Raw genomic sequence first — 25,357 nt, 5'->3', positions numbered from 1 at the left:
GAATATTTCATCTAAATGTATACTGTCACATGTTAAGTCCAAACCTGCTTACATTACAACACCAATTCATTCAATTCATCATAAATTCATCCAAATTCAGTAAGCTGTGCAGGATGGCTAGGTATTAATATACAGTATTTTGATAGCACCATCATATTACGCAGCGCTGTACAAAGTCCATGGTCATGATGTCACTAGCTGTCTCTCATAGGAGCTCACAATCTAATGTCCCTACCATAGTCATATGTCATCTTTACAGTCTAGGGTCAATTTTTGGGGAGAAGCCACTTACCCTTAATGCATGTTTTTTTTTAAATGTGGGAGGAAACCCACACAAACATGGGGAGAACCTGCAAACTCAATGCAAAAAGTGTCCTGGCTGAGATTGGAACCTGGGACCTAGCGCTCCTAGGAACATGTCAGTGGGCACTGGGTAGGAAAAGTGCCCCAGTGGAAAAGGAACGGGGTGGTGGTAAGGAAAACAAAATTCTCTGCTCACCGTGAAAGTTTTGAAAGTTATTTAGAAGAAGAGGTTACAAAATAAAAGGGTAAAGATAGAAAAGCAAAAGATTACCACGTGGGGGGACCCTCATTGCTGGTTTTAGAGGATCTAACTTGATAGCCTTATCAAAGGCTTATTTAAAGTGTACCTAAACTTAAAATTTTTTCTTTTTATAAAAGGGTAGAAAACCCTTTTATGTAGGGTAAAAATTCTGTTTTTTTTTTTTTTTAAGTGCAACACCTTTTTTAAAAAAAAAAATAAAAGTGCAGCACCCCCCCCCCCCCCTTTATTCTCGATCGCCCAGGTGACCAAGAATGAATGGGAGCACAAAGCCTCCCGGGATACCTATATCACGCATCCCGGGAGGCTCTTGTGTGCACCTTGGACATGCGTAGAAGGAGCCCTTTCGTCAAAAGGGAAAAAAAAGCTTATCTCAGACCGGCAAGTTTTTTTCCCAAATTACATATCCTGATCTCGCGCCTGTGTTGGGTGACATTGGAAGAAGAACCCGGAGACAGAGGAGAAGAAGATGGCAGCGCCTGGGGTGCTGGCCTGAAGACGATGCGGGAGCTAAGGAGGTGGTTGAGCCATGACTGTCTTTATAATACTCTCCTAAATATTAAGGTATTCTATTGTATCCGGCTGGAAAATGACAGAATGTAAGATGATTTTTGACATTAAAAAGCGTTCTTTGGGAAAATAAGTACACAGTCAAACAATTGGCAACCACATCCTAACAAAAAAGCTTGTTATGGTGATATGCACAAGTGAAAGGCTTTTATTTTGAGATACAATTGACTCATGAAATGAACCTAATTGATAACACTTAATTGAATATATTTATGGAATGCTTCTGATGAAGCCTAGGGGTGAAATGCGTTAGGAACTTTAAAAGCAAACTAAATACTACATAGCAGTATCCTAGTCATTTATTGACAATTTGTATGTATAAGAATTAAAGTTTTTCATGTTGTTTTAAGAGAAAAACAATAAATTGAAAATGTTACAGTTATGCGCCATAAAAAATCCTTGTCACATTTTTGCAAAAAAAGAATTTAGTTATAAACTTGGAGGATGAGTGTGTCTTTGGAAAGGAATAGTGTCTGTGAGAGACAGGTGCTGTGACACTGGTGGTCAGTAAGAATGTCCTGATGTCTGTGGTCTTCAAGCATTGCATTGGTGTGAGTGGGTAAAAAAAAAAGAAATGATGGCAGTTTGGTGTCAGGCCAGGACAGGTGGTGCTGGGGAATGGACAAATAATATAAACTGTACAATGTCTCTTCCAGCTGACTCCAAACTGCTCCTTCCATGGAGGGACAGGTGGGACTGTGGAAAGGACAGTTAGTAAATCTGTGTATTGGACGTATGCTGTCAGGCAAGGACAGGTCCTGCTGTGAAAAGGGGTGTCAATGTTTTTTTTTGTTTTTTTTTAGGTAAATCGATAAACTTACTCTGTAGTACTCTTAGATTGTAAGCTCTTCTGAGCAGGGTCCACTCCTCCTCCTGTTTCACTGTCTGTATTCTTCTGTCATTTGCAACCCCTATATAATGTACAACACTGAGTAATATGTTGACACTATATAAATTCTGATAAATAATAATACACAGGTATTGCAGCTGCATGGGTGAATATGGTGTCTGTAAACACCACATTGCAAAAAATGGATCTTATTTTTTACAGAAATCTTTAAAAAAAGCAGGGAAACTAAGAAAAACAAACAAACAAGCAATGCTGTGATAATACAGTCTCCTTGTCAGCGAGATAAAAATGTAAGCTCTGTATGTTCACTTCAAGGTTTTAACACCGCTTCCCTCCAACCCTCCTTGACCCCCTTTTTTATTATTTGTTCAACATTGTATTGGTTTTAGGTTATATCTTCATTGTTTCTAAGCTGAGCATGGGTTTATTTCTGTTTTTCTTTATTGTTATTGTACTCAGGCAGGGTGATCTCCTCCTCCTGTGTATCTGTCTGTCATCTGCAACTCCTGTTTAATGTACAGCGCTGAGTAATATGTTGGAGCTATATAACTACTGTATAATAATGATAATAATAATAATAATAAAGTATGCAAGGCTATACTGCAAGAGCCAAACCACACTTTTGTGTTGCAAACGTGTTTCCCATCTCTACACACAGCGCATTCACCCTGACAGACTGAGGGAAATCAGTTCTAATCCTCGGGCAGCACATAACAACACAGGACGTCAGTACTATGGTACAATATATGGTATGGTCATACTCTGATGTGTGTATTTTATACTAGTGTGTTGGATACCAATGTGTGACTCTTCCCACATGAACACAATGCACAAGGCCCACAAAGTGTGCAGCAGCCCCCATGACTATGGTAGGGTCATTAGATTGTGAGCCTCTTTGAGGGACAGTTATTGAAATGAGTATGGACTTTGTACAGCGCTGCCTAATATGTTGCCGCTATATAAATAATGTGTAATAATAATATAATATAATATTCTTTGCATAAAAGTGTATGTCTAAAGGGATTTAGGGATGCCTCATATTGCGGACGATACCCAGCTGACCAGCAGAGGGCAGCGAAGAGCAGTCACGTGCACAGGGATCCTGGGGATGCTGTTCTTATAGCACGCACCATATGGCCACAGCCCAGCTGCTCCCGTCACACAGCCCGGACTCTGCCATGTGTTTCCTAATAAGGAGATGGTGATGGGCAGGAAGTGGTGTAACAAGAAATAGCTTCCCCCGTGCTCACACTCTGTGATTCAGCTGCTGCTATATTGAATATTCCAAACAATCTCACAGCGAGAAGAAAGCCTATTGCCCCGTGTGACCGGCTGAGCATTGTATTTGCACAGAGAGGAGCTGTGATCGTCATCCAGGCAGCATGCAGGTGAGTCCCCGGCACAGCCCTGCACCTCCCCCGGCCTTGTCCAGTCAGTGCTGGGTGGGGGGATCGGGGGGTTCTAATGTCTGATCCATAGATCCTGGTTTATTCATACTCCATGGGGTATGTTTATCTATCAGTGAATCCGATATTCACTCAAATTTTCCCTGCTGGAGAATCTTCCAGGTCCATGTATTTCAATAGCAGGAATTGAATCTCCACAAGGGAATGTTCCAGTGAATGACACTGCTTTATAAATTGTGAAAATGTTGACTTATTCAGATTGATTTTTGGGCAGCGTGTTGATTGAGCATTGATCAGACAATGTTTTTTTTTCTGTTACCTATCAATCTGGGCTCTGTTTATAAAGCAGGGAATCTAACATTCACTGGTGTGAATCAATTACTGCCATTAAAACACGGCCTGTAAAGCCGCATACACACGTGCAATAATAGTCGTTGGAATAGGTCTTTTACGATCCTTTCCAATGCCTAGCACTGCACAATGCATGAACGAGTTCTGTACATACACCAGCGTTTTGCTCCATGGGGAGGGGGAGAACGACGGACCGGTACCCCACTGCACGCTCTCCCCCTTCACCTCTATTACAATCGTTAGTCGTTTATCGTCCGTGGATCCACCATGACGGTCGTTTGGACGATCAACGACTGGCGCTGTACACACGCTAGATTCTCGAGCCACCCTGAGCCACACTCAGGAATACCTCCAGGGAGGTTAAATAATGGATACCGCCAGGGAGTGTTTGTGATGCATTGTCCTTAAATTCAAAACATTAGGGGGGGTTTATAGTGGCAAGTTAACAAAATATTATAATGATTTTTTTATACAGCAAAAAAAAAATATAAAATAAACATACGAAAAACAATATGTATCAAATATTTACATAAACATATCAAGGGCTGATATGTTAGTGCAGATTCAGGTTCTTCATGCACAAATAGTTAGACAAATGTTGGTAAGCGTTTCACAATGCTTCTTCAGGGGAAGTAGAGATTAATGTGCCACAAAGACTGTGTATGGATAATATTCATAATATTAACTATAAATAACATTAGGATAAAACTGTATACTTTGTTTAACAATTCCTCACTATACTTATTGTATACAATTAATTTTAAATGTTGGTATCGGCATCCCTAACTCAGGTTTGTCTTATTTCAGGACCCAAATGCAGATACAGAGTGGAATGATATCCTGCGCAGAAAAGGTATCCTACCTCCAAAGGAGGTGCCGAAGGAGGATGAGGAGGAAGAAGAAAGGGTGTTGATGCAGCAGTCAGTCGGTAAGAACGATGATACCAAAGGGGTGTTGTAATGTAAAAGATGGTTCAGCCATTCTGACAGCAATCACATTTTATCACCTTGCTAAAAGCATTTCTGTCATCTGCAGCAGTGTTTCCCAATCAGGGTTTTCTCCAGAGGTTTCTAGGGGTCCCCTGAGCCATGGTCAGTTTTTGCCGCTCAGTTTAATTACCAATGACTTGGCTATATGCAAGTTTAGCATTCTTCCTACTAACCACCACACTAATGTACTGTTAGCTGTGGATATAGTAATTATAGCCGGGGTTCCCTGAAGACCTAAAAGGTAAAAAGTTCACAAAACACTGCTCTACGTTCATCTGCTACTTCTTGGTTGTCAGCATAGTAACCGGTAATGCAGCTGCTTCATGGAGACAGAACTGCTTTTATGGACCGATGAAGCAGAAAGGCTGCGAAACTTCTTCAGATTTGCAAGAAAAAGTTCGGTTGAATGTGACACACAGTGACCTGGATAAATGAGAACCTTCATAGACAAACTGCTTTTATGTAGGTCATTAGTGTTCTGGTCACATACACTGCTTTTTCTTTAAATGATGTACACTTGGTAGATTTTATTGCTGTCCTGTGAAATACTAAATGCCAGCCTTCCCCTGTCTGCATATTCAGAGCAAACATGCTTTTAGATATGTCAGAACTCTTGATGTTTCAGGTTTGTGATACAGAAGGCACTAAAGCCCCAGAATTCGTATTTTGGGTGGGTGGTTTTGATGCAGCCTATCAGCGGCTGCCAACATCTGTTTTATTCTTAGGTTCACTTTAGGTAGAACCTTTGTCTTAGTTTGGATAGAGGAGGGTAGGGTTAAACAACACATTGACCTATCTGAGACCCCGCATGTTTTAGTTTTAATAGATTTCCCTTTTTCTTTTTGTATTCCAGTTAAAACATATGAAGATATGACACTAGAGGAGCTAGAAGAGAATGAAGATGAGTTCAGTGAGGAAGATGAAAGAGCCATAGAAATGTATAGGTGAGTTGTTGCTAGAAATATAGTTTTATATTGGTAGTTGTTGGATATAGCAACCTGTCTGAATTTTAAAGCCGATCTAAACTGACCAAACAAAAAGCCATCAGGAGGCAATACTATTTAAGAAAAGAGGTGTCACTGGTTACTGTAATAAAGGCCTCTGCCTGTCTTCTATTTTGGGCTCTATAAAACTGGGAATCTGTCATTTCCTGGTGTGAATCAATTAATGCCATTGAAACACACAGACCTGGAAGGATCCCCTTATAGAGCTCTTTATATCTGTTTCTAATATTGATGAGACTTTTGTGATTTGCTGTATTTATTGAAGACATTTTCTGATTTGTACTACTTGTGCTGAATCTTTGTGTTTTGTAGACAACAGAGACTGGCTCAATGGCAAGCATCACAAGTAAAGAATAAATTTGGGGAAGTGATGGAGATTTCTGGACGGGACTATGTGCAGGAAATAACTAATGCAGGGAAAGACCTTTGGGTGATCTTGCACCTTTACAAACAAGGGTATGTATTATTTACTGCTCATCCTGGTATTCATTAAAACATTTTGGATGCTTCACCACTATAGAATCAATTATTGTATTTTCATACATATTTACTATTCTGGTAAAGAATGATGGAACATACTACATTTAGTATCCATGTGTTGTCTGGAATATTAATAGTGTAATTATTAATATATACACCACTTCTGATGACACAAACTTAGGTTTTTGCCAGGAGCCAACATGGCAGACTGGTACCTGTCCTGGAAAAACAGGAGCTGATGTACCCTGAAAGCTGCAGAATATGTAATACAGGTATTCTGTATATGATATGAAGAAGATATTTTAGTTATTTTTATCATTATGTGTACCAGCACTTTCCATCATTCCTTACACACCACATGAAATCAGTCACTGAAGTGCATTTTGGCCACTGGTGCTCTCCTATTTACAGTTGTTTTATTCTCCTAACAGTTTTTTTTCTCTTTTATATCCAGAATTCCACTTTGCAGTTTAATAAACCAGCACTTAACTGTACTGGCAAGAAAGTTTAAAGATGTGAAGTTTGTGAAAGCCATTTCCACAACATGTATACCAAACTATCCCGATAAGAACCTACCCACCATCTTTGTTTATCGTGGCGGTGAAATTCGTGCTCAGTTTATAGGACCCTTAGTATTTGGTGGCATGAATCTAACGCAGGATGGTAAGTGCATAGCAGATAAGCCTCACTTTTGGTGAAGTGTTCATGGTGCCCCTATGCCTAATATTGCCAGGCATATATACACACAATTTTAATTTTTTATGTATATATTAGTATGTATGCTGACATTAGACACACCAGATAGTAAGCTCATTTAGGAAATAGGTTTATGGTTCTATACACAGTGTGTAATGCACCCAGTAAGAAAATGATCACTTCTTACTCTTATTCCTGTTGTTTTACAGGCAGGTCTTTCAGCTACTCCCTCTCTTTTTGTTTTTTTGTTTTTTTCACTCCAAGTTTTTATAACGTTTTCCACAACACGCTTCCATTGTTTAGATGGTCTAGGTCTGATGCTGGTGGTCGCCCAATAAGTCAACTTCTTAGTGCGTCTACCAGTATACTGGAGACGTGTCCAATCCATTTCATTTGCTGGCCCTTTCAGTGGTTGTATATTTATTGCAATGTATATATTTTTTCTAATATCTTGTCATAAAATAGAATTTCTTTACAGACCCCTATTGTCAGCAGATTTAACTGGTATTTTCTATGCTTATAAAAAGACGATTAGTACTTTACAGTTCTTTTTATGGGGATACTAATGCTGTGATATTTCATTCCAGAGCTAGAATGGAAAATTTCTGAATCTGGTGCCATTAAAACAAAGCTTGAAGAAAACCCCCGACAACAAATCCAGGACCAGCTCATGACTTCCATTAGAAGTGCCTTTGCCACAAACAAAGACAGCGACTCGGATGAGGATTGAATTTATGGATCCATAATGTTTTATTTTATTTTTTTTATTTGTTTTGTACATTTGTTGTAAGATATGATAGTCATCAAACATACGAGAAATGGTTACTTGTTGGTCTAAATTTTTAAAAATAAAAGCACCCACTGAATAGAATGTAATTTTATTTTTGGAGTCAATGAAGCTCTAGGCATAAATTTATGTATCCAAAATGTTGTCAAAATACTGATTCATTGGCACTTGTATCCATCTGCTGATACTGCATTACAGACACAGAGAAATAAACCCAATAACTTTTTTTCTTTTTTAAATCAGTTCAATGTCTAACAAGGAATATATTAAAGAATTTTAATTATTATCTTTATTACAAACCATGCATAGGCTCCTAGGTCTCAGCTCCTGTGACATGAGTGAAATAATTTAGGGACACTTAATAGTCTATATCAGTGGTCGGCAACCTTTTCAGACTGGGGGACCACTAAATTTACCGGCTCCAGATCGTGCATGCATGGGGAGCCGGGTGTCAAAGAGGAAGAAACGTCACATTAAGTAACATCACGATGCCAGAACCCACCCACTCTCTGGGTGGGTTGTGTCCAGAGATGGGGAACGTGGTGCATCCCTGTCACGGGGTCCTTCTCCTGACCCCACACTTCGGGGTGCACCTGCCGCAGACCACCAAAATTTTCTTGCAAACGCTGTTCTATATAGTTGAATACACTGTGGGATTCCAGATTATTTGAGAGGCGCACCACTGACATTTGTCAACAGATTGCTTTTCCATGTTGTAGAGTAGTATGCAGTATATGTACACATACAAACACAAAAGTATGTAATCGTATTAAATCTTATTTAACAGGACACATGGATGGCAAAGTTCAGGTCCTGCAAAGTAAGCCAGAACCATCAAATTTTACCAGTGTGGTACACAATTGGAATGAGCTACTTTTAAAATGTTTGTCTTCCTACTAAAGCCAAATCATCTTTGATTTATCAACCCATGGGACATTGTTCCAAAAGGCCTGGCATTTGCTTGTATATTCAATTGCAAACTGTATTCTTGCTTTAATGTTCTTTATGGACAGCAAACGTTTTACTGGCACACTTCCTACGAAGATTAATTGGTGTAAACTGATTGTACACGTATGAACCTGACCAACTACTTTACATATTTGTTTTGCTAGCTCAATGCAGCATCCTGGTATTGACAATATAACAAATCTTCTATTTGGGATTTTAATGGCACATGTGTCCACATCTCCTAATAAATGTTTTTTTTTTATTCTTATATAATATTGTGTGGATATGTGTGCTGTTAACATTTCAATATAAGCTTTGTACATACTGAAAGTTACCAGAAGATCCTGTGACAAAATTTGTTTCTTTTAGCTTGCCAAGCATCATTCTTTCTTTAGAACTCGACATAAACACAAATGCCAAATACAAATAGAACACCAGGTCCAAAAGAAAGGGTTTGTTTGTAAAATCATATTATTTTAATCATTGGCACTTAATCTGGAACACATGGACTTGAACCAATGGGAACATAATTTATTTTCTTGATAACGTGAAAAAAGTATGGATTACCTGTAGGCATTGTTTCAATGATGTTTTGAATATAAAACGTTGTGATCTTTAAAATGTTTTATTCGAACCCAAAGAGTTGCATATTTTTTCTATCTTGAGCAGATATTGAGATTTTAAAATTTTAAGAAACCAAATATATTCTTTAAAAAAAGCCCAAAAAGTAAATTTTGCTAAAAGTGGGGGGGAAAAGCAGTCAGATGTATTTCTCTCTCATCAATTGAAGGATATGGGAATCCTAAATAATTTGGGGTATACTAAACACCCGCAGGAGAATTGGACGCAAGCAAATAAAACTGTTCTGACTGCACCTAGGACAGCTGTTCTGAGTGGCCCCTGTGCTTGGTCCTCTTACCAGCCTAAGCTTTCATCCCAAAGCTAGCACAGCGTCTTTCCGTTTCATTCTACTGTGAAGTGTTCTTTTCACCCATTTATGTCAGCAGTGGCATGAATAGGGTCAAGCTAGCAGTACAGCTGCTGGCTATCGAGCTGGATGAAGTGTTGTTACCCATTCTCTTTACCAGTAAGACACGGTGTGAAAACATCTCCCTTCTGCTTTCCTGATGCATACAAAACACAAGGCTTCAACACAGTCCCCATCAACCTTGTGCGGCGTTGTCTCGAGGTTCCTTTTTAAACTGTCCATGTTTCATGAGTAACTAAGGTCAAGTCTTTTACTGTGAGCCACTTGGTTGCTTATTGCTATTGTGGCCACAATCCCACTCCAAGCAGGAGTGAACCCAGTAAGTGGGTCTGGCTCTGCATTTACAACAGCTGTTAAGCCCGTTCCCCCTTGAACCTAGCCTCTGCCCTCCCTACCTCAGTCGGGTCTCCATGCCCTCAGCTCTAACGCAAACGTTTTAAAATATATTATGAAGGGGTTCATTCCCTGATGGTCTGGTCCACTTTGCTTAGTGCCTTGTCAATTTCCTGATTGCTTTGAAAACCTGCTCTTCCCTTGCCCAAATAGTTTATTTCTCTAGTCTGGAAAGCCTTCATAGACCACCGGCCTTCAGGACGGCGGATCAGGCCTGGGCCCATTGTCAGTTCAAATATTTTGGAGCTCTGCAGTTACGCTGTCCCTTCCAACAGTGGACTAGAATGCAGTTGGTCAACACCATGGTTTATAACAACCACCAGGTACAGAAAAAAACGTTCCCCCCTCATTTACTTACATTTAGGTATTGAAGGTTGCCACAAAGATTTTTACAGCATCTTGACAAGGAAAGTAGCCCCTAAAAAATTTCAGGATCTTTTGATATCCTTGCATCCCAGTTCAACAACACACTGCATAGGTTTGTCTTTACGTCCCAGGATGCTGGGAGAGTCCGTAGACTAATGGCTCCATAACTATAATTTGATATTTACCTTTCCTCTTCTGCATCTTGGTCTGTTGGTCTGTATTGCATAATTGGTATATAGGGTATTCTGGTGGTTCACAAAGCAAATATGACCATTGAGGGACACAAAACTATGAAAACCAAAGCACTTTTCACTCAACTTTATTTACAATACTAACATTTAAAAAATAAGTATGTTCTTATAAGTGCACAAAGAATCTCTTTACACAAATTAAGGTCTATATATGGTCACTTATTTTATTCTGTTATGAAAGAAACAGAACTAGAAGGTATTTCTGGAAGAAAAATAACTGCCATTCTTAGTTAGAGAGAGAATAAGTGAAAGCAAAGTTCCCACAAATATGGAGAAGCTATATACCCAATCATTTGTACGGTATTGAGCAGGTTTCCCAGGTTAATGGGAAATCTTCCATTCAATTCATGCAGAGGCTACACACCTTCCACCCGACAGTGGCTCACCCCTTCACTGCTTACAATCCCTAAAAGACTGACACATCCCCATACAATGGATCCAGTAATGTAAAGGATTTGGATGGTGGCACTATGGTAACATCACACCTGCAGGCAGCAACAGTAAAACCATGAAGCTGTAAGGAGGAGACCAATCTGCATCATTACATAACAAAGTTAAAAAAACAGATGGAAAAAAGTTTCATCTTAACAATTACACAGCTAACCAAGTTTATGATTCAGATAATTGTAGATTGTTTTGACATTCTTCAAACTTTCTCTGGAAAGAATCTGCAAGTTCCTGGGTTTTGAATCTGGCTGCAAATTGCTCAACATTGGCCACACCATCTGCAGAGAAAAAAAAAATGTGTATAGACATTTAGCATGAAGACCATATTAACATTCTGACAATATTTCTTTGTAATCCCAGCCAGGAAACACTTCTATAGGTATAGATCATGTTCAGTATACCTAAAATAAATGTGTGTGAAGCAAGCCTGTAGAAAATCTAAAACTCCTGTTTACTGGGATCAGACGTATGGGAGTACCTATAGTACCCCATTATTGCTGCAAATGTTTTCAAAAAGATTGTGTAAACTCAATCTCCATTGAGTTAGGATATGGGAAGTGAAAGCAATCTCTACCCCCATTATTAATAAACAGGATTTATATAGCGCCAACATATTACGCAGCGCTGTACATCCCACAAAGCAGTACTCCGTGCCTTTATAACCTTTTGCCAGGGTCAAGCAAAAGCACAGTGCATGAGCCCTTGGAAGATCGTATGTGAAATTAAAGGTTATATAAATCTGTTATAAATATTTGAGGGATTTCAAAAACATTGTTTATAGAGACTCTCGTTTATGGAACAAACCAACTTTTACTAACTTCGTAAATGTTATATTAGGAGACCCAAAATATCTTAAGAGGCCTATTTAAAAAAAATTAGACCAGACAGTTGATTTGAAAAAACGACTGGCATATTTGGAAGCAGCACATGGGACCGATTCACTTTTATTGTGGCCGCTACTTTTGTAAACTGGAGACTGAAGCAAAAGAGGTGATCTAAGTGTTTGGAAATCATAGCTATGACAGAAGCTATCCCAGTAGGAAACAGTGGTTCATTTCTTTCCATAGGTCCTTTTTACAATGGTAAGCAGGTTTGATTGCCATCTTACAAATGTGCCGATCAGGTCAGACTGTAACTTTCTGAATGTAGGGAAGAGTGATGCAAGTAAATACTAAAACTCATTGTTCAGGAACTGGACTTTAGTCATAAAAGTTTCAATCCTAGCAGCCGACTGCCCCTTTTATTAATGACAGCAATCTCAATATGGATCTACTGGATCACCCTTTTATAACTGCCTCTTGTAGCCAATAAGTGAATTTCTGTGACACATGAATTAAAGAAAATGCATACAATCTTAAAGGCCAACATTTCCAGATTAAATTAGCAAAACACCAGGTTGTAAAAACCAAAAGGAATGCAGTTTTTTTATTCAAACATTTACAACCTAAATAGAAAGGTCTGGCTACCAGTCTGTATGTTGCATTCTGGCCCATTCTCACTGAAGCAGTGACCTCTTTAGAGACATCCAACATGCCCTTTGCCAAGACACAGCTGGAGCTCTCCAAAAAGTAGAGAGCACTCACTTTGCTTGTGGTACGGTTATTGACCTTAGATGGGGTGTGCTGGACATCTACAGAGAGACCATTTTTAGAAGTGCTGAATTTCACAGAATCTGCACTTGGCAGACTGACTTTTTTTGTGGAAGATGTTTTAAAGAAAACAGTTACCAAAATAGGACATTGCAACCACTTACAGCCAATGTTTCAGACAAGGAAATTTTCTAAAAACAAGTAAACCAAGGGCCACTTTGGCAGAGCCAGTAGAAAGCTGCATATAAAAAAAACAAAAAATCAGAATAGAACTTTGCAATGTAGCACTTACCAGAATAATCATTGGCTGTCCAAACAAATGAATTGTGGGATGTATTTAAAGGAGCCAGTTTCATATCTTTTGATATAACATGGTTTGCACACACTTTCAATACTTGGTCTCTTCTCATTAAGATACGGTAATATTTTCTCTCCTGATGGTAAAGGATTTTAATATCTCCCACTCCTCTCTCCTTCCACTGATTGGTATCTCTGTCCCAGCGGTACAGCTTTGTTCGCTCTTTGAAAAGTATTTCCTCATCTTCTTCTCCTGACTTAACTTCCACCTACAGGCAAAAAGAAATACATTTTGTAAGTGTACACCCATATTTTGACTGTATATTTGTGTAAATATAGTGTGATATAAACATGCAGTAGACAGAAAATTAAATTCTGCCCCTGCACATGCAATACTTTAAAACAAAAATGTAATATCCAAGACTCAAAGGCCTGACAGTCATCAACAAAAGGCCAGGTTTGAACATTACCAAGAATGTACTTTTTGTTTTGTTTTTTTAAAGCTTACCAGTCAAAAAAGTAAAATGTGATACATAAGGTAGTTTGTTGTACTGTTGTAAATTTGACATTATGTTACATGTTACATGTTTTAATACCATACAACATTGGGGTGGGACAGCACAAACCAGAGAGGACAACAATGTTTTTCATTCAAAGGTTCTCTTTGTTGCTGAGTAAAGCAACACAATTCTTTCTAAAGATCTGAGAATATACACACTTTGCTAATTAGAAAAATACTCCTGGTTGGATGATTCCCAAGTCTGATGGTAGACATTGGGTATGGTGTAACACCTTTGTGACAAACTTGAAAGCAGGAAATACCCATCCACTTCTGGCAACCTTGCAACACACCTGCCTCAGCTTTTGCCTGTTACATCACTTTGCCTTGTTACCACCAAAGAATAAAAATCAGTATAATGCAGGAAAACAGAAGTTGCTTTTAAACTGGATTCTAACACCTAAGGCATAGGTAAGAAGTTTATTTCATGAAACCTAAAAGTTACCTCTGGCAATGACACAATTGGCTCAAAGTGCACGTCATCACTGTGAACCACCTCATCATCGCTGTCGCCACCTTTTTCAGTCTTTTGATTTGGTGCTGTTCTGCTGAACACAGCTGCCCCAGTATTAGCCCACTGGAATTTTTCGTCTGTAGGAGTAATAAAATTACAGTGTCATTAACAGGTAGAGATTTTTGATTCAAGAGAAATAAAAAATACATAGATATGTTCAGGTAGAGTTTTGTGCACATGGCAAAAGCTTTCAATGAACACAATTTAAAGTAAGTTAATAAGAAATATCGGTTGGCCATAATGAATCGCTGCTAAAATGAGTAAATGCCTGACTCATGCAAATTGTCTGGATGCAAGTTGACCGACCTAGAACATAAATACATATAAGGCGTGCAAAGTGGTGCTGTACATTTTTGTGCCTTTTCAAATTGCAGTCAGAAATGGCAGCCTCTGTTTTTCTCTGACATCATGCCCTTCAATAATTGATCAAACACAATAGTACTCTATTAGCAATTGTTTGACTAGCTTTGATTAATATGGTGTTTTGCCAAAGTCAGAAAGGTATGCAGTTATGGTTCTTTTAGCTAGCCGACTGAGTTGTTAATTAAGTGAATCAGGAAACTGTAAAAAGCCAAACCATTCTCCATGCTTGGTGCCTGGGGACTGTGTACAAGATATGCAGACAATCCTTCTTGCTGTCTTACACAGTACTCAGGTGTGAGGAATACAGCAAGCACCAGTATTCCAGTCTGCTACTGCTGCCCACAAATTTACACATATAAAACTCATATATCCTAGGCTAGAAACAATTAAACATACCTTTGGAGCCAAAGGCAAAGTCTCCATTATTTGTTGCCAAGTCAGCAAATGACAATCCAGAGTCAGTGTTTAGACCAAATGTAAAGCTGATTCCTGAAAACAAAAATATAGAAAATTATAAAAACAAAATAAATGTTGGCTTTTCCCATTTTAAGTTCAGTCATGTACATTCCATTAACACAAAGACCTGTCCACATCTGCTTTTGCGCCCTTTAGTCCTGCTGTGCTTTTTTACGGTCTAGAAAATCTTGTTCAATAAATTTCCTTCCAAAACATTTCTCCATACAACTTCTGTTTTTTATATTGTGCTAACCACTTCCGGAACTTTACAGAGCCCAGCTGGTCAGGAAAGCAAGTTGATTAGACACTGCTGCTGGATGAGGATCTCCTACTCCCTAATATAGGATTCCAAGGGATATCAAAAGCACAATTTAATAAAAATGCATTTCCTGTTTAAGCAGTGGTATGACTGTGCTACATAGATACTTCTATGCCATGGCACTGCAATGCTACAGAAATCATTAATATACTTTTATAAGGACCAATCTGCTATACTATGAAGGATCTAAATAAGTGCAGGTCTCCTAACTATGTAGCAAGGTTCATTTCTGCTAGTCAAAAAATTTACAGTCCTTAGGGGCAATTCATAGTTGAGCAGATGTGCATTCAATTGCACATGCAAGGATAATAAAACTAAATATTTTCTTGATAGCAAACACTGGCTAATCAATTATGGATGACAAATGGTAAGCCAATTACAATTTGTAATTACTCAAAAAAAAAAAAAAATTCTGGCTTTTATGCATGGGAATTACATTGTCCAAGCCAATCAAGAAAGCCAAAGAGAATGAAGAATATGAAGGAGCCCTGCGAGGGAACAGGACAGATAAGTATTGCAGGTTTAGTTCTGTTTTAAAGTTTCTTATCAAAACATTGGGACTAATAAACTTGGTATGTAAGATATAGAAGGCAGTCACAGGTTAGAATTTTAACTTTTATTTAAGGTTACCTTGGCTGCTAGAAGCCAACTTTGCTGGTTCGGTCTTTGATGACAGGTCTACAGGCTCCTGGCTTGATCCTGTAGTGGAATCTGGAGCTTGAAGAATTGTGGTAAATGAACTGGGGATTTGAGCAGCTTCATTAACCTCCTCAGTTTTGTTCGATTCCTAAAAACATTGTGATACGATCCTTTAAAAGTGTGTCAAAGTCACAAATCACATGCACACACAATTGTTCCCAAACTATCTAGCAGTTTCTACAATAGTTTTTATGAATTTTTAAGGGAAACATGCCAAGTAATTATGTCACTTTATTTGCAAGTATGTGGAGTCTAAAAACTGAAAAGGATTCCAAGTTTTGCCTACTGTGTACCTTGATTTAGAAAACAATGCTTTTATTGTTTTAAAGGCCTGTACTAATGGGCGAATGCAACTTCATTATAGGTGCATTCAGCCTGTATTTGAGACTCTTGATATTATTAGGCTTAGTTCACATTTGCAGAATTTATAAACACACATAATTCCATGTAATTCCAGTTGTACAAAAACATAAAGCATTGCAAGTTGTGTTGAACTGATAATTATGTTGTTCCTAGTCCACAGACCTGCATATGAAGTGCTAATGTGAACCAAGCCCTTGGGCTCATCAACAGGTTCACTTGACCCACTGTTGACCTTCAGACTTGAACCTGCATATTTTGTTTATCTTTGGATATAGTGGAGAAAAGTTGAAATGTTTCCCTTCTGTGACCCTATCCGAGTTTTTTTGTCTAACTTCCTGTCCTTGCAATTCCCACACAAAATAATATATAAAAAAACAGAAAAAAATAAAAATGAGCAAGGATTACAGCTTCTGGCCCAGTATGCTAAAAAAAAAAAAGGGGGAGTGCAACTCTGGACATTTCCCCATCGGGGAGAGGGAGAGAGAAATGTTGTTCTGGAGTTCCCTTAATGACTCATGGGTAATAGTAAAGCCTGACAGACTTCAGAAGTATTTTCAGAGAGCAACTCTAGCCCCTGTAATATGCTCAATACTTTAAGTTTTAAAGTATTGAGCATATAAATAGCAGGGATTTGTGAAAGTACCATCAATTGATCGCACAATTGATCATACACAAAAATGAAAGCAATATCTTTGTAAGGTTAATGCATGGATAGTCACTAGGACACCATAATTAGGAACCCTAAATGGAACTTGTTCTGGCATTCCTCAGCACTTCCAAATACCTGCCTTTGTCTTCTCATCATTCAGTCACTATGAATCCCGAAGCCCTGCTACGGGACATGGAAAGACTTAATTACAGTCTGGCCCCAGACTTGATTGATTTTGCAAGGTTTATATCTGTAGAGAGCCACATATCATTATGTGAGAATGACTTCACTGGTAAACCCAATTATAAGGCATATTTGGTGGCGATTTGGATTGAATTGGGTAGGAACTCGTGTCTATGGGCAGCAGAAGAGATGTTTCCACCATTTGTCATGCTCATAGGAGCTTTTATGTCTAGTAATCTAAATGTCACAATGTTAAAAGATTAAAGTTAAAGTTTATGCTAGCTATTAAAACTTATTTGTAAGACAGAATTATCCTATTGCAAGTCCTCTAATGGTCAAACATTTGTCAAAAAGGAGAAAAGTACAGAAGCACCGTTCTCATTTCAAAGGCAAACATTTGTGTATGAGGACTTGGAGGTCAGGCATTGCCTTGGTAGTATTATGAGGGGAGGGAGCACATATACACACACACACTAAAAACTTCACATTTATCCTTTAAATGACAAAGCAACATACAGATTACATGCATTGTGTGATATATTTGGGCAAATAAACTTTTTGGAAACCTTTTTTTGACAAGTACAGTGTTTTCCCCAGCCCTTTAGCTGGGTGCAGCACCCGATTGGCTCAAAATACAGGGGTGGCCACCGCCCTGCAGCTCCTTCCCACCCAGCTTAGAAACATTTCATGGGGGAATAGCAAGTACAACATATTATACACGTTCTATACATATGAAGGCATTTGCACAGGCTGGGGAACAGCAGGATAAATAGTGGGGTTTGTTATCAAAGGATAGGGTTTTTTGTTCGCTTACTTTCAGAACTTGTGAAATATTACTTAACAGTTTATTTCTGTTGTAGCCCTACATTGACAGCCAGAAACTTATGTTTGTGACAAGGGCCAAAACAAAATGTTATTCATTGGCCTGCGTCAAATATTGATAATGTAGATGGGAAGAACCAGCACGGTTTCATTGCCACATATCAAATATAAAACTTAAAAAAGCAACATTTGTTAAAAAATAGTTCTGTGCATTTTCAGGGGGGGGTAACAAACGTGTAAAAAAATTATTTATTCATACCAATATCTTATCTTTGTTAGGTCTTTCTGTTTCCCAGAAATGAAGCGGCAGCCTAGAAAAATGGAATTAGGAGGTGCCGAGATTATTCCATACTGGGAAAGGGCTAGGAATGATTGTCAGGGGCAGCAATATTCATCAGAATACAACTGGTATTTTCATAGTGAATACCCTTTTTATTAAAGGGAACACAGATTGGTGTCATCATCTGAGCACACAAGCTTATGGTCTTCTTGCTAGACAGTTATCCTATTTAGTGTTCTGTGCTTTTATATAAGTGATAGAGTTATACGCTAGAATTAAAATGTACCTAAACCTTCAGATAAAATATATTTAAAAGCTGACCCTAATGTTGGTATGTTTGATTTTGGCAGAATATCTTGGAACTCTTATACAGGCATACGGATCTTAATTACTTTTGTAGCTACGTTTTCTCTTCAAGCCTTTATAGAACTTCTAGGCTAACCACCAAAATGCTCAACCCCAAGCAGTACTACGTTAGTGTTAAAACATTCTGTCCAGATGGTCAGGGCACCACCTCACTTACAAATATTGGTCTTTATTTTCAAAGCATGGCCAATACTGGTTGATAGGCCTTACATAATACTGTGCATAGTGTAAACTGGTCATAGAGAACTTATTACTAGAGGAGGCTGTACAGCACTCAACAGGCCCTTTAATTCAAATGGCCCTCCTATGACAACATTTAACACAATGGGTTCAAATTAACATGACGCAGCCCTCATTCTACAGCTGCTGGTTAAGTGTACATAGCACAGTCAATAAAAAAAATATATAAATTTAATACACAACAACTTCAGACAGGTCAGAGACCTCTGGACACAAAAATTCAATAAAAAAAACACTGAAGACAAGCACACAGAATAAATAACAGAAAAAACCATAACATGAAAATAGGACTGAGAAGAAAAAGCGTACAAAAGGGTAGGGAATAGGTCTTTATTGAAGGGTTAGCAAAGACTGCAGCATTAGTTCACAGGAAACAGGAAAAGAAATAAACCATCTTCCCCAAAGAAAAAAAAAGGAGAGAGACCGCCCCTTAAATAAATAATTTATCTTGATTGAAGCAGGGGTCAAACTATCTTCTTTGAAAATGTAATACAGTTACAACTCAAGATTTGGTAGAAAAATGAAAGAATTCAGGAACCAACCACACCGGAATAGGAGAATAGGAAAATTCACACAGTCAAAGATACATCGCCACAAACAGCAAAAGATTCCAGATTTCAATGTCAACTAAAATTATTAAACATTATGGTAGCCTAGCTTCTCCGGTTTGGTCATTTTTGTTAGGTGAGCACTTTCAGGTAATTTCCCCAATTCTTTAAAATGGGTGAAGTAATTTTTTTTTTAGAAGACCTGCATATAGCAGAACCTGGTACTGGTTCATTCAGAGCTCCCTGACTACCACCAAATTGTGACCCTGCAAATGGTAATGATACATTGCACAACAGAGAAAGGAGTAGTAAAGATAAGAAACTAGGAAACATAAATGGTCACTCCCTTCAAATACCCTTTAGGTATGATGTACATAAAAGTTTTTTTTCTTTTATTTTGATTCAGACTGGCATCTGTGAAGCAGTTCAGAAAGACTGGCAACACAATGATTGGAATTTTGACTTGGATCCAGAGAAGAGTTTACTCAAACATTTCTTATTTTATCAAACAGAGACTACTTTTTACTTTATGGAATGCAAAATTAAAAAAAAAAAAAAAAAAAACCAACTCTGATCTGAACAAATCTGATCTCAAACTCCCTAAAAATGTTGCTGCATTTGACAGCCATGTACACTAATCCTTGGAGCCATTTCACAAAAATTGAACTAGACCTCAGAGTAAGGTAAAGCTGACCATTTTTGGGGGGGTAAAAAACTTCTATAGCATGCAATGTTATTACAGCTACTATACTAAAGGAAAGGTACTTCCCCCACCCTTCTAGACTGTAAGCTCTTCGGGTTAGGGTCCTCTACTCCTCCTCTGTTACTGTGTGTCTGTCTGTCATTTGCAACCCCTATTTAATGTACAGCACTGCATAATATGTTGGCGCTATATAAATCCTTTATAAAATAACTTTACTATAGGTCCATGGAGAGCAGATTTAAAAACCATTTCCAAATAACTTTCAAGTATATTAAGTGCTACAAAAGCCAAATGTTTGGTAATTGCAGCGTGCAATATAATGACATTTCTGACAGTACAAGAGTAAGAAAATGCATAGTACCTTTCTGGTGTACATTTGAATAATTTAGTAAACGTTTACAATAAATACAAATGTCAACAGTAACAATCCAACAGCCTTTCCAACTACCACTAAACGTCTCAATATTCAAAATACCAATAAATCTAAAAATCCAAATCACACAATCAACAAAATTAACAATAGCAGCAACATCGGAACAACCGACAAACACCAACATATCAAAAAGCAAATAACCTTCCATGTTTGATGTAATCACCTGAGAACACCTGAACAGAGGTAGCTTTAATCTATGACGTATAATTGGTCCCAAGACATAAAATCACAGCAGTCACTTTGGATGCACTTCAATAATTAGATATGAAATTAGCCTAAATGTGACAAAAGTGATGCTATGCCCATTTCCACAGGGAAGGCAAGCAAGTGTAGGATATCACCTGAGAATTCCTTAACCAAGCTGCACAAAGCCAACATGCACCACTGCTTTACATATGAGCGGATTTGCTCGCTGCCAAGGGGCCTACGAGAAGTGCCAAGTAGTGTTGTGCTTACTTCAGACACTTTTCTAACTGCGGATTCGTAGTCCTCAGCAGTTTCTTTGTCTTCATCTGTGCCACTGGTCACTCCACAGAAAAAGGTTGATGGCAATTTCAAGCTTTCAGCTTTAGCTTTTTCTTCTTGGGTGAAGACAATTTTACATTCATTTTCCTTTGCTTGTTGCTGTTGCCCCTGACCTGAAAGTGGGGAGAAAAAAAAAATAAACAAAACTGTAAAGACTGTCAAATGTTTCTGCTTATGGCATCGATACCTTGTAGATGAAATTAAATAAAGTTCTACAGATAAAGTATGTATGTACACAGGGACATAAAGCATATGTAAACCACACAATAAGGATGTGACACTGAAGCTTACCAGTCATTCTAATTTGAACAGAGAATATTGACAGAGAACCAAACTTCCCAATTCATCCAAAACTAAAAGGTTTTTCACTTTCAAACACAACTCCTATTCATACTTATATACACCTAAAGCTCAACAGAATTCACAAAGGCATTGTGTTTCTGACCATATCAAGTAGTTTCTGTAATGGCAAAAAATGTTCCTGAACAGACTGGGGGGGAAAAATAGAAAAATCTAAATGATTGGTAAGCTAATACTGCAATATCTAACTTTTTATTTAGTTAATATTCAAGTGCAACTCATTAAAGAGTCTAACTGCATGCAGATTACATTTCCATGGAAAGCAGCACATGCAGCATGCCTAGAAACAAGCTATTTCAGAATGAAATTCACCTATTAATTTTGATATTTGACCAACTCCCCCCCAAAGAACCACATCTGTTGCTTGCATCAAAGACACTAAAGCAGGGTGCTGCATTGTGTAAAGAAAAGCATGTACACTTCCCAGCACCTATGATCCCCCTTTCACTGCACACAAAAGCACAAGAATGTAAAAAGATTTTATGTCAGGTCACAACTAATCCAGGCCATACAACCATCTAATCATTTGGTAATACCTTTGCTTTTTTTATCCTCTTCATAGAGTCGCCCATTTAACTTCTTAACAGCGGTCTCAAAGTCTTCATCTGTATTACAGAGCAAAAAACATTTTTTTAATGAACCAGTTAACACTAAAAAAAGCAAACAAAAAGCAGGGCAACTAAAATCCAGCAAGTTATTTTCTGTTTCTAAAGCTATGTGCACACGTCCAATGGTTCTCGGCTGATAGCGGACGAGAATCTGGCGTGTTTACAGCGTACAAACGACCGTCCTGGTAGGTCAACGTATGATGGCCGACTGTGATGCAAGGGTAGGGGTAGAGCGTGCAGTGGAGTGCCGCTCCGTTGCCCTCCCTCTCCCCTCTGCATAGAGCAGAACGGTGCTGTATGTACGACACTCGTTCATGCATTGTGCAGTCCTTAGCCGTTGGAAAGGATTGTGAAATATCCATTTCAACGACAATTATTGCACGTGTGTATGCAGCTTGATTTACATTAGACCAGAATGTAATAAAAATTTAGAACCATCTCAAAGGTTGATTATTATGTCACATGGTAAACAAAGTACTATGGATGTTTAAACAGCGCCACTAGGAAAATACTTGTGGGCTCTCCATTGAAAAGTAGAATGTAGTGACATTGGCACTATTAGGACTATTGTGAAAAGCAGCACTTCAAGTTAACAATAAATGCGGTCATCTCTAATTTGATATTGGATTTTGTGCACACGTAATTGACAGTGTTTGTTAATCACCTTATGTGACAGCTTTTTTTCTTCACACGTTTATGGGGGATATTTTGTTTGTCCATACTGATTTTAATTCACTTAAGAGTCTGAAGCCTGAGCTTTAACATATTAAAGAAAACATATGTAAATGAATGTACATAATTCCAAAGTAGTTACCATCAACATCATTTTCATCACTGACATATCCAGGTTTGCTCTTGAAGCAGAAAAAAGTTGGAGGAAGTAGCAGCTGATTTGCCAATTCTCTCTGTTCTGCTGTTGGAGTCAACTCATACACGATAAGCACGTCCGAGGTGCAGCCTGCTTCAAGAGAACTGCTACTCCTTGCTAAAAATATAAAAGAATAAAAAAAGAACTATTAGAGAAGAAACCACTGACAGGGACATTTGGAAGGCGGCAGAAGAAGAGTTATATACCGGTTAAGCTGCTAGTATGATATAGAAAATCTCAAGCAAAGTGTCACATTAGTTTTAGCCATTTTTCCAACACTGCTGACTTGAAGCCATTATATGATTCTCACCGACATATTTCAAGCAAAAAAAAAAAAATAGGTAGCTGTATATTATACGCTGAAAGTTAATAAATTTACGTGCTATTGCAATGCACAGTAACTTTAAAATGATGAAATATTTTATTTTACAATATTTGATATTTTGTCACTGTTAATTGTGATTCATTCTTTGTTTTGATTGGGTCATTATGAACGACTGGGATATTAAAAAAAATGTAAAAAAAATGCACAGCTTTGGTAGGACTTTTAAAGTTATTTCTCACGTTAAAAGCAAGTAACCAAGTTAAAGCAGATTTTCAAATAATAAAGCATGCAATTACAAACATTCCTAAACAAGGAATTTAAAGAAAATGCATTGGCAAGTATTTTCAGATAGCAGTGAAAACCTACAAGAAACTACGCTGCATGCAGAACACAGGATGCTGGCATTGTATTTATAAGAATGAAAAGTAGCAGCACCTAACATGCAGTTTATAAAATAGTACAAATATGGAAGGGGGGCAGCTAATCTCTTGTCCTAGATTGCCATCACAGAATCTTGAAAAATGGCCTACAGAAACAAATTTGATCATACAGGGTGATCAGAATGTCCCCTCTCTATACATACCCTACAACTTGAACTAAACTGTCTTGCTGACATAAAAACACTGAAGTTGTACGTTTGCCAGCTAGCCTCATGAGCAACAGCGACATGCTGCGGAGAACATGCAGAATGAATTGTCAGTTTTACTAAGGTTTCCAGATACAAGTAACGAAAAAGGAATTTAAAAAAATTTAAAATGAAGAATCACCTTCATAATTTCAAAGTTATAAATAAAATGTAAAAGGGAAATCAAATGCACGAAAATTCAAAGTTACAAGATGACTCTGGGTTGGTGACTGGGAAAAAAAAGGCGGATTTAATAAATAAACAAACCACAAAGGCTCACTGTGAACAGATAGAAAAAATGTAGGTTATTAAAGCACCAGGACCCAATTGATTACACTCCTGTGTCCTCAAAGAGCTGAGTTCTGGCATTTCAAACCCATTGCTTCTAACTTTGAGACAATTTAGAGGAGTGGCAGTGACAACTCTGAATATCCCGAGTCAGAGCCATGACTTGAACCCCGTTAAACATCTCAGGAGAGACCTGAAAATTGCAGTGCACATCCAACCTAATTAGGCTGTGATATTTCAGTGTATTTTTAATACATTTACAAATTCTGTTTTTACTTTGTCATTATGAAGTACAGAGTGCAGAATAATAGGAAAAAATGTATTAATCATAGAATCAGGCTCCAACATAACTAAACTGAAAAAAGTGAAGGGTTCTTAATGCTTTCTAAAACCATGGTATGTATATATGCTTTCATTTAAAATATGCTGCTTTCTAGTATGTTTCTTCCACTAGTGGTTAAACTTTATGAACTTGCCTTTTTTCAACCTAACTATGAATAGCATAAGCATTTAAAATTAACCTAGGAAGCCATTCCATGAAGTCAATATTTTTCTGTTCATGCACTGGGAATATGCTGGTGGAGTTCAAAAATTAGCTTGCTGAAAATATTTTTATTAGGATTAGTTAGTCTCTGCACAGTGCTATATTGTCTATTGGCATGCAAAATACTGACGTGTATGCTGAGAGATTTTGTATGACTTGAAGATTTGGCATCACATTTTCAAAACAGTTCTTGGTTATAAAAAAAGAAGAGGTTCAGTAAAGCAGGATTTTAGCCAATGTACAACTACCTCTACATGGCATTAGGCATGGTAAAGGACACGGACAATATTAGTATGACTGGATTAGTGGGATCAGATCAGGAAAAAAAATTAAAAAAGAAGGTTTTAACCCCATGTGACAAAGGTAGGCAGTCATTTCATTCTCTGAAAAATCATTTCAATTCTACAGATTCATGAAACAAACTAGGCGCAGAAACAGCAATGACGCACACTGTAAATCAGCTCTCAGTCTACTCCCGTTAAGGATTAACTCCAAGGAAAGGAAAACTAAATTCCTTGGTTTGGAAAAGTGAATCGGTTGAAATTGTTCATTGTCTAAAATTATATTTCCTTATCTCTTTTTTCATTAAAATATTTCATCTTTCTTTTCAAAAGGAAATGGTGCACCTTTAATATCAGTCACACCATAACTAGCAACAAACTTTGATTCAATACACTAGTTTTTTTTTTTTTATTATTACTATTATACTTTGCTAGTTATCTTAGATGATAACTAGCAAAGTA

General features: G+C 37.8%; 2 protein-coding genes across 2 annotated transcripts in view; one reads left to right on the top strand and one right to left on the bottom strand.

Annotated features, from left to right (window-relative positions):
* Positions 1 to 3,172: 3,172 nt before the first annotated feature.
* PDCL3 (phosducin like 3) lies at positions 3,173 to 7,979 on the top strand. Its single transcript, XM_072414004.1, has 6 exons — positions 3,173 to 3,370; positions 4,547 to 4,667; positions 5,582 to 5,672; positions 6,045 to 6,188; positions 6,667 to 6,875; positions 7,496 to 7,979. The coding sequence occupies exons 1-6, from the start codon at positions 3,365 to 3,367 to the stop codon at positions 7,636 to 7,638; spliced, it is 714 nt and encodes a 237-aa protein (XP_072270105.1). The 5' UTR covers positions 3,173 to 3,364; the 3' UTR covers positions 7,639 to 7,979.
* Positions 7,980 to 10,693: 2,714 nt separating this feature from the next.
* The window catches only part of LOC140332797 (E3 SUMO-protein ligase RanBP2-like), a 40,818-nt gene continuing 26,154 nt past the window's right edge, over positions 10,694 to 25,357 (bottom strand). The window contains exons 21-28 of the mRNA XM_072413993.1: positions 22,779 to 22,949; positions 21,893 to 21,961; positions 20,928 to 21,109; positions 15,816 to 15,972; positions 14,807 to 14,899; positions 13,979 to 14,124; positions 12,970 to 13,243; positions 10,694 to 11,366 (exon numbers count right to left, since the gene is read on the bottom strand). Coding sequence (XP_072270094.1) covers positions 11,251 to 11,366; positions 12,970 to 13,243; positions 13,979 to 14,124; positions 14,807 to 14,899; positions 15,816 to 15,972; positions 20,928 to 21,109; positions 21,893 to 21,961; positions 22,779 to 22,949 — 1,208 coding nt within the window. The 3' untranslated portion in view covers positions 10,694 to 11,250. The remainder of the gene's footprint in view (positions 11,367 to 12,969; positions 13,244 to 13,978; positions 14,125 to 14,806; positions 14,900 to 15,815; positions 15,973 to 20,927; positions 21,110 to 21,892; positions 21,962 to 22,778; positions 22,950 to 25,357) is intronic.

This window comes from Pyxicephalus adspersus, chromosome 1 (assembly GCF_032062135.1).
Source record: "Pyxicephalus adspersus chromosome 1, UCB_Pads_2.0, whole genome shotgun sequence".
NCBI classification, from domain to species: Eukaryota; Metazoa; Chordata; class Amphibia; order Anura; family Pyxicephalidae; genus Pyxicephalus; species Pyxicephalus adspersus.
This window is presented reverse-complemented; position numbering and strand designations above follow the sequence as displayed.

Excerpts from the sequence above, each read along its gene's own strand:
- PDCL3 (XM_072414004.1), top strand. Across the intron at positions 5,673-6,044 it reads AGAGCCATAGAAATGTATAG|ACAACAGAGACTGGCTCAAT; the intron begins GTGAGTTGTTGC and ends TGTGTTTTGTAG. Across the intron at positions 6,189-6,666 it reads TTGCACCTTTACAAACAAGG|AATTCCACTTTGCAGTTTAA; the intron begins GTATGTATTATT and ends TTTTATATCCAG.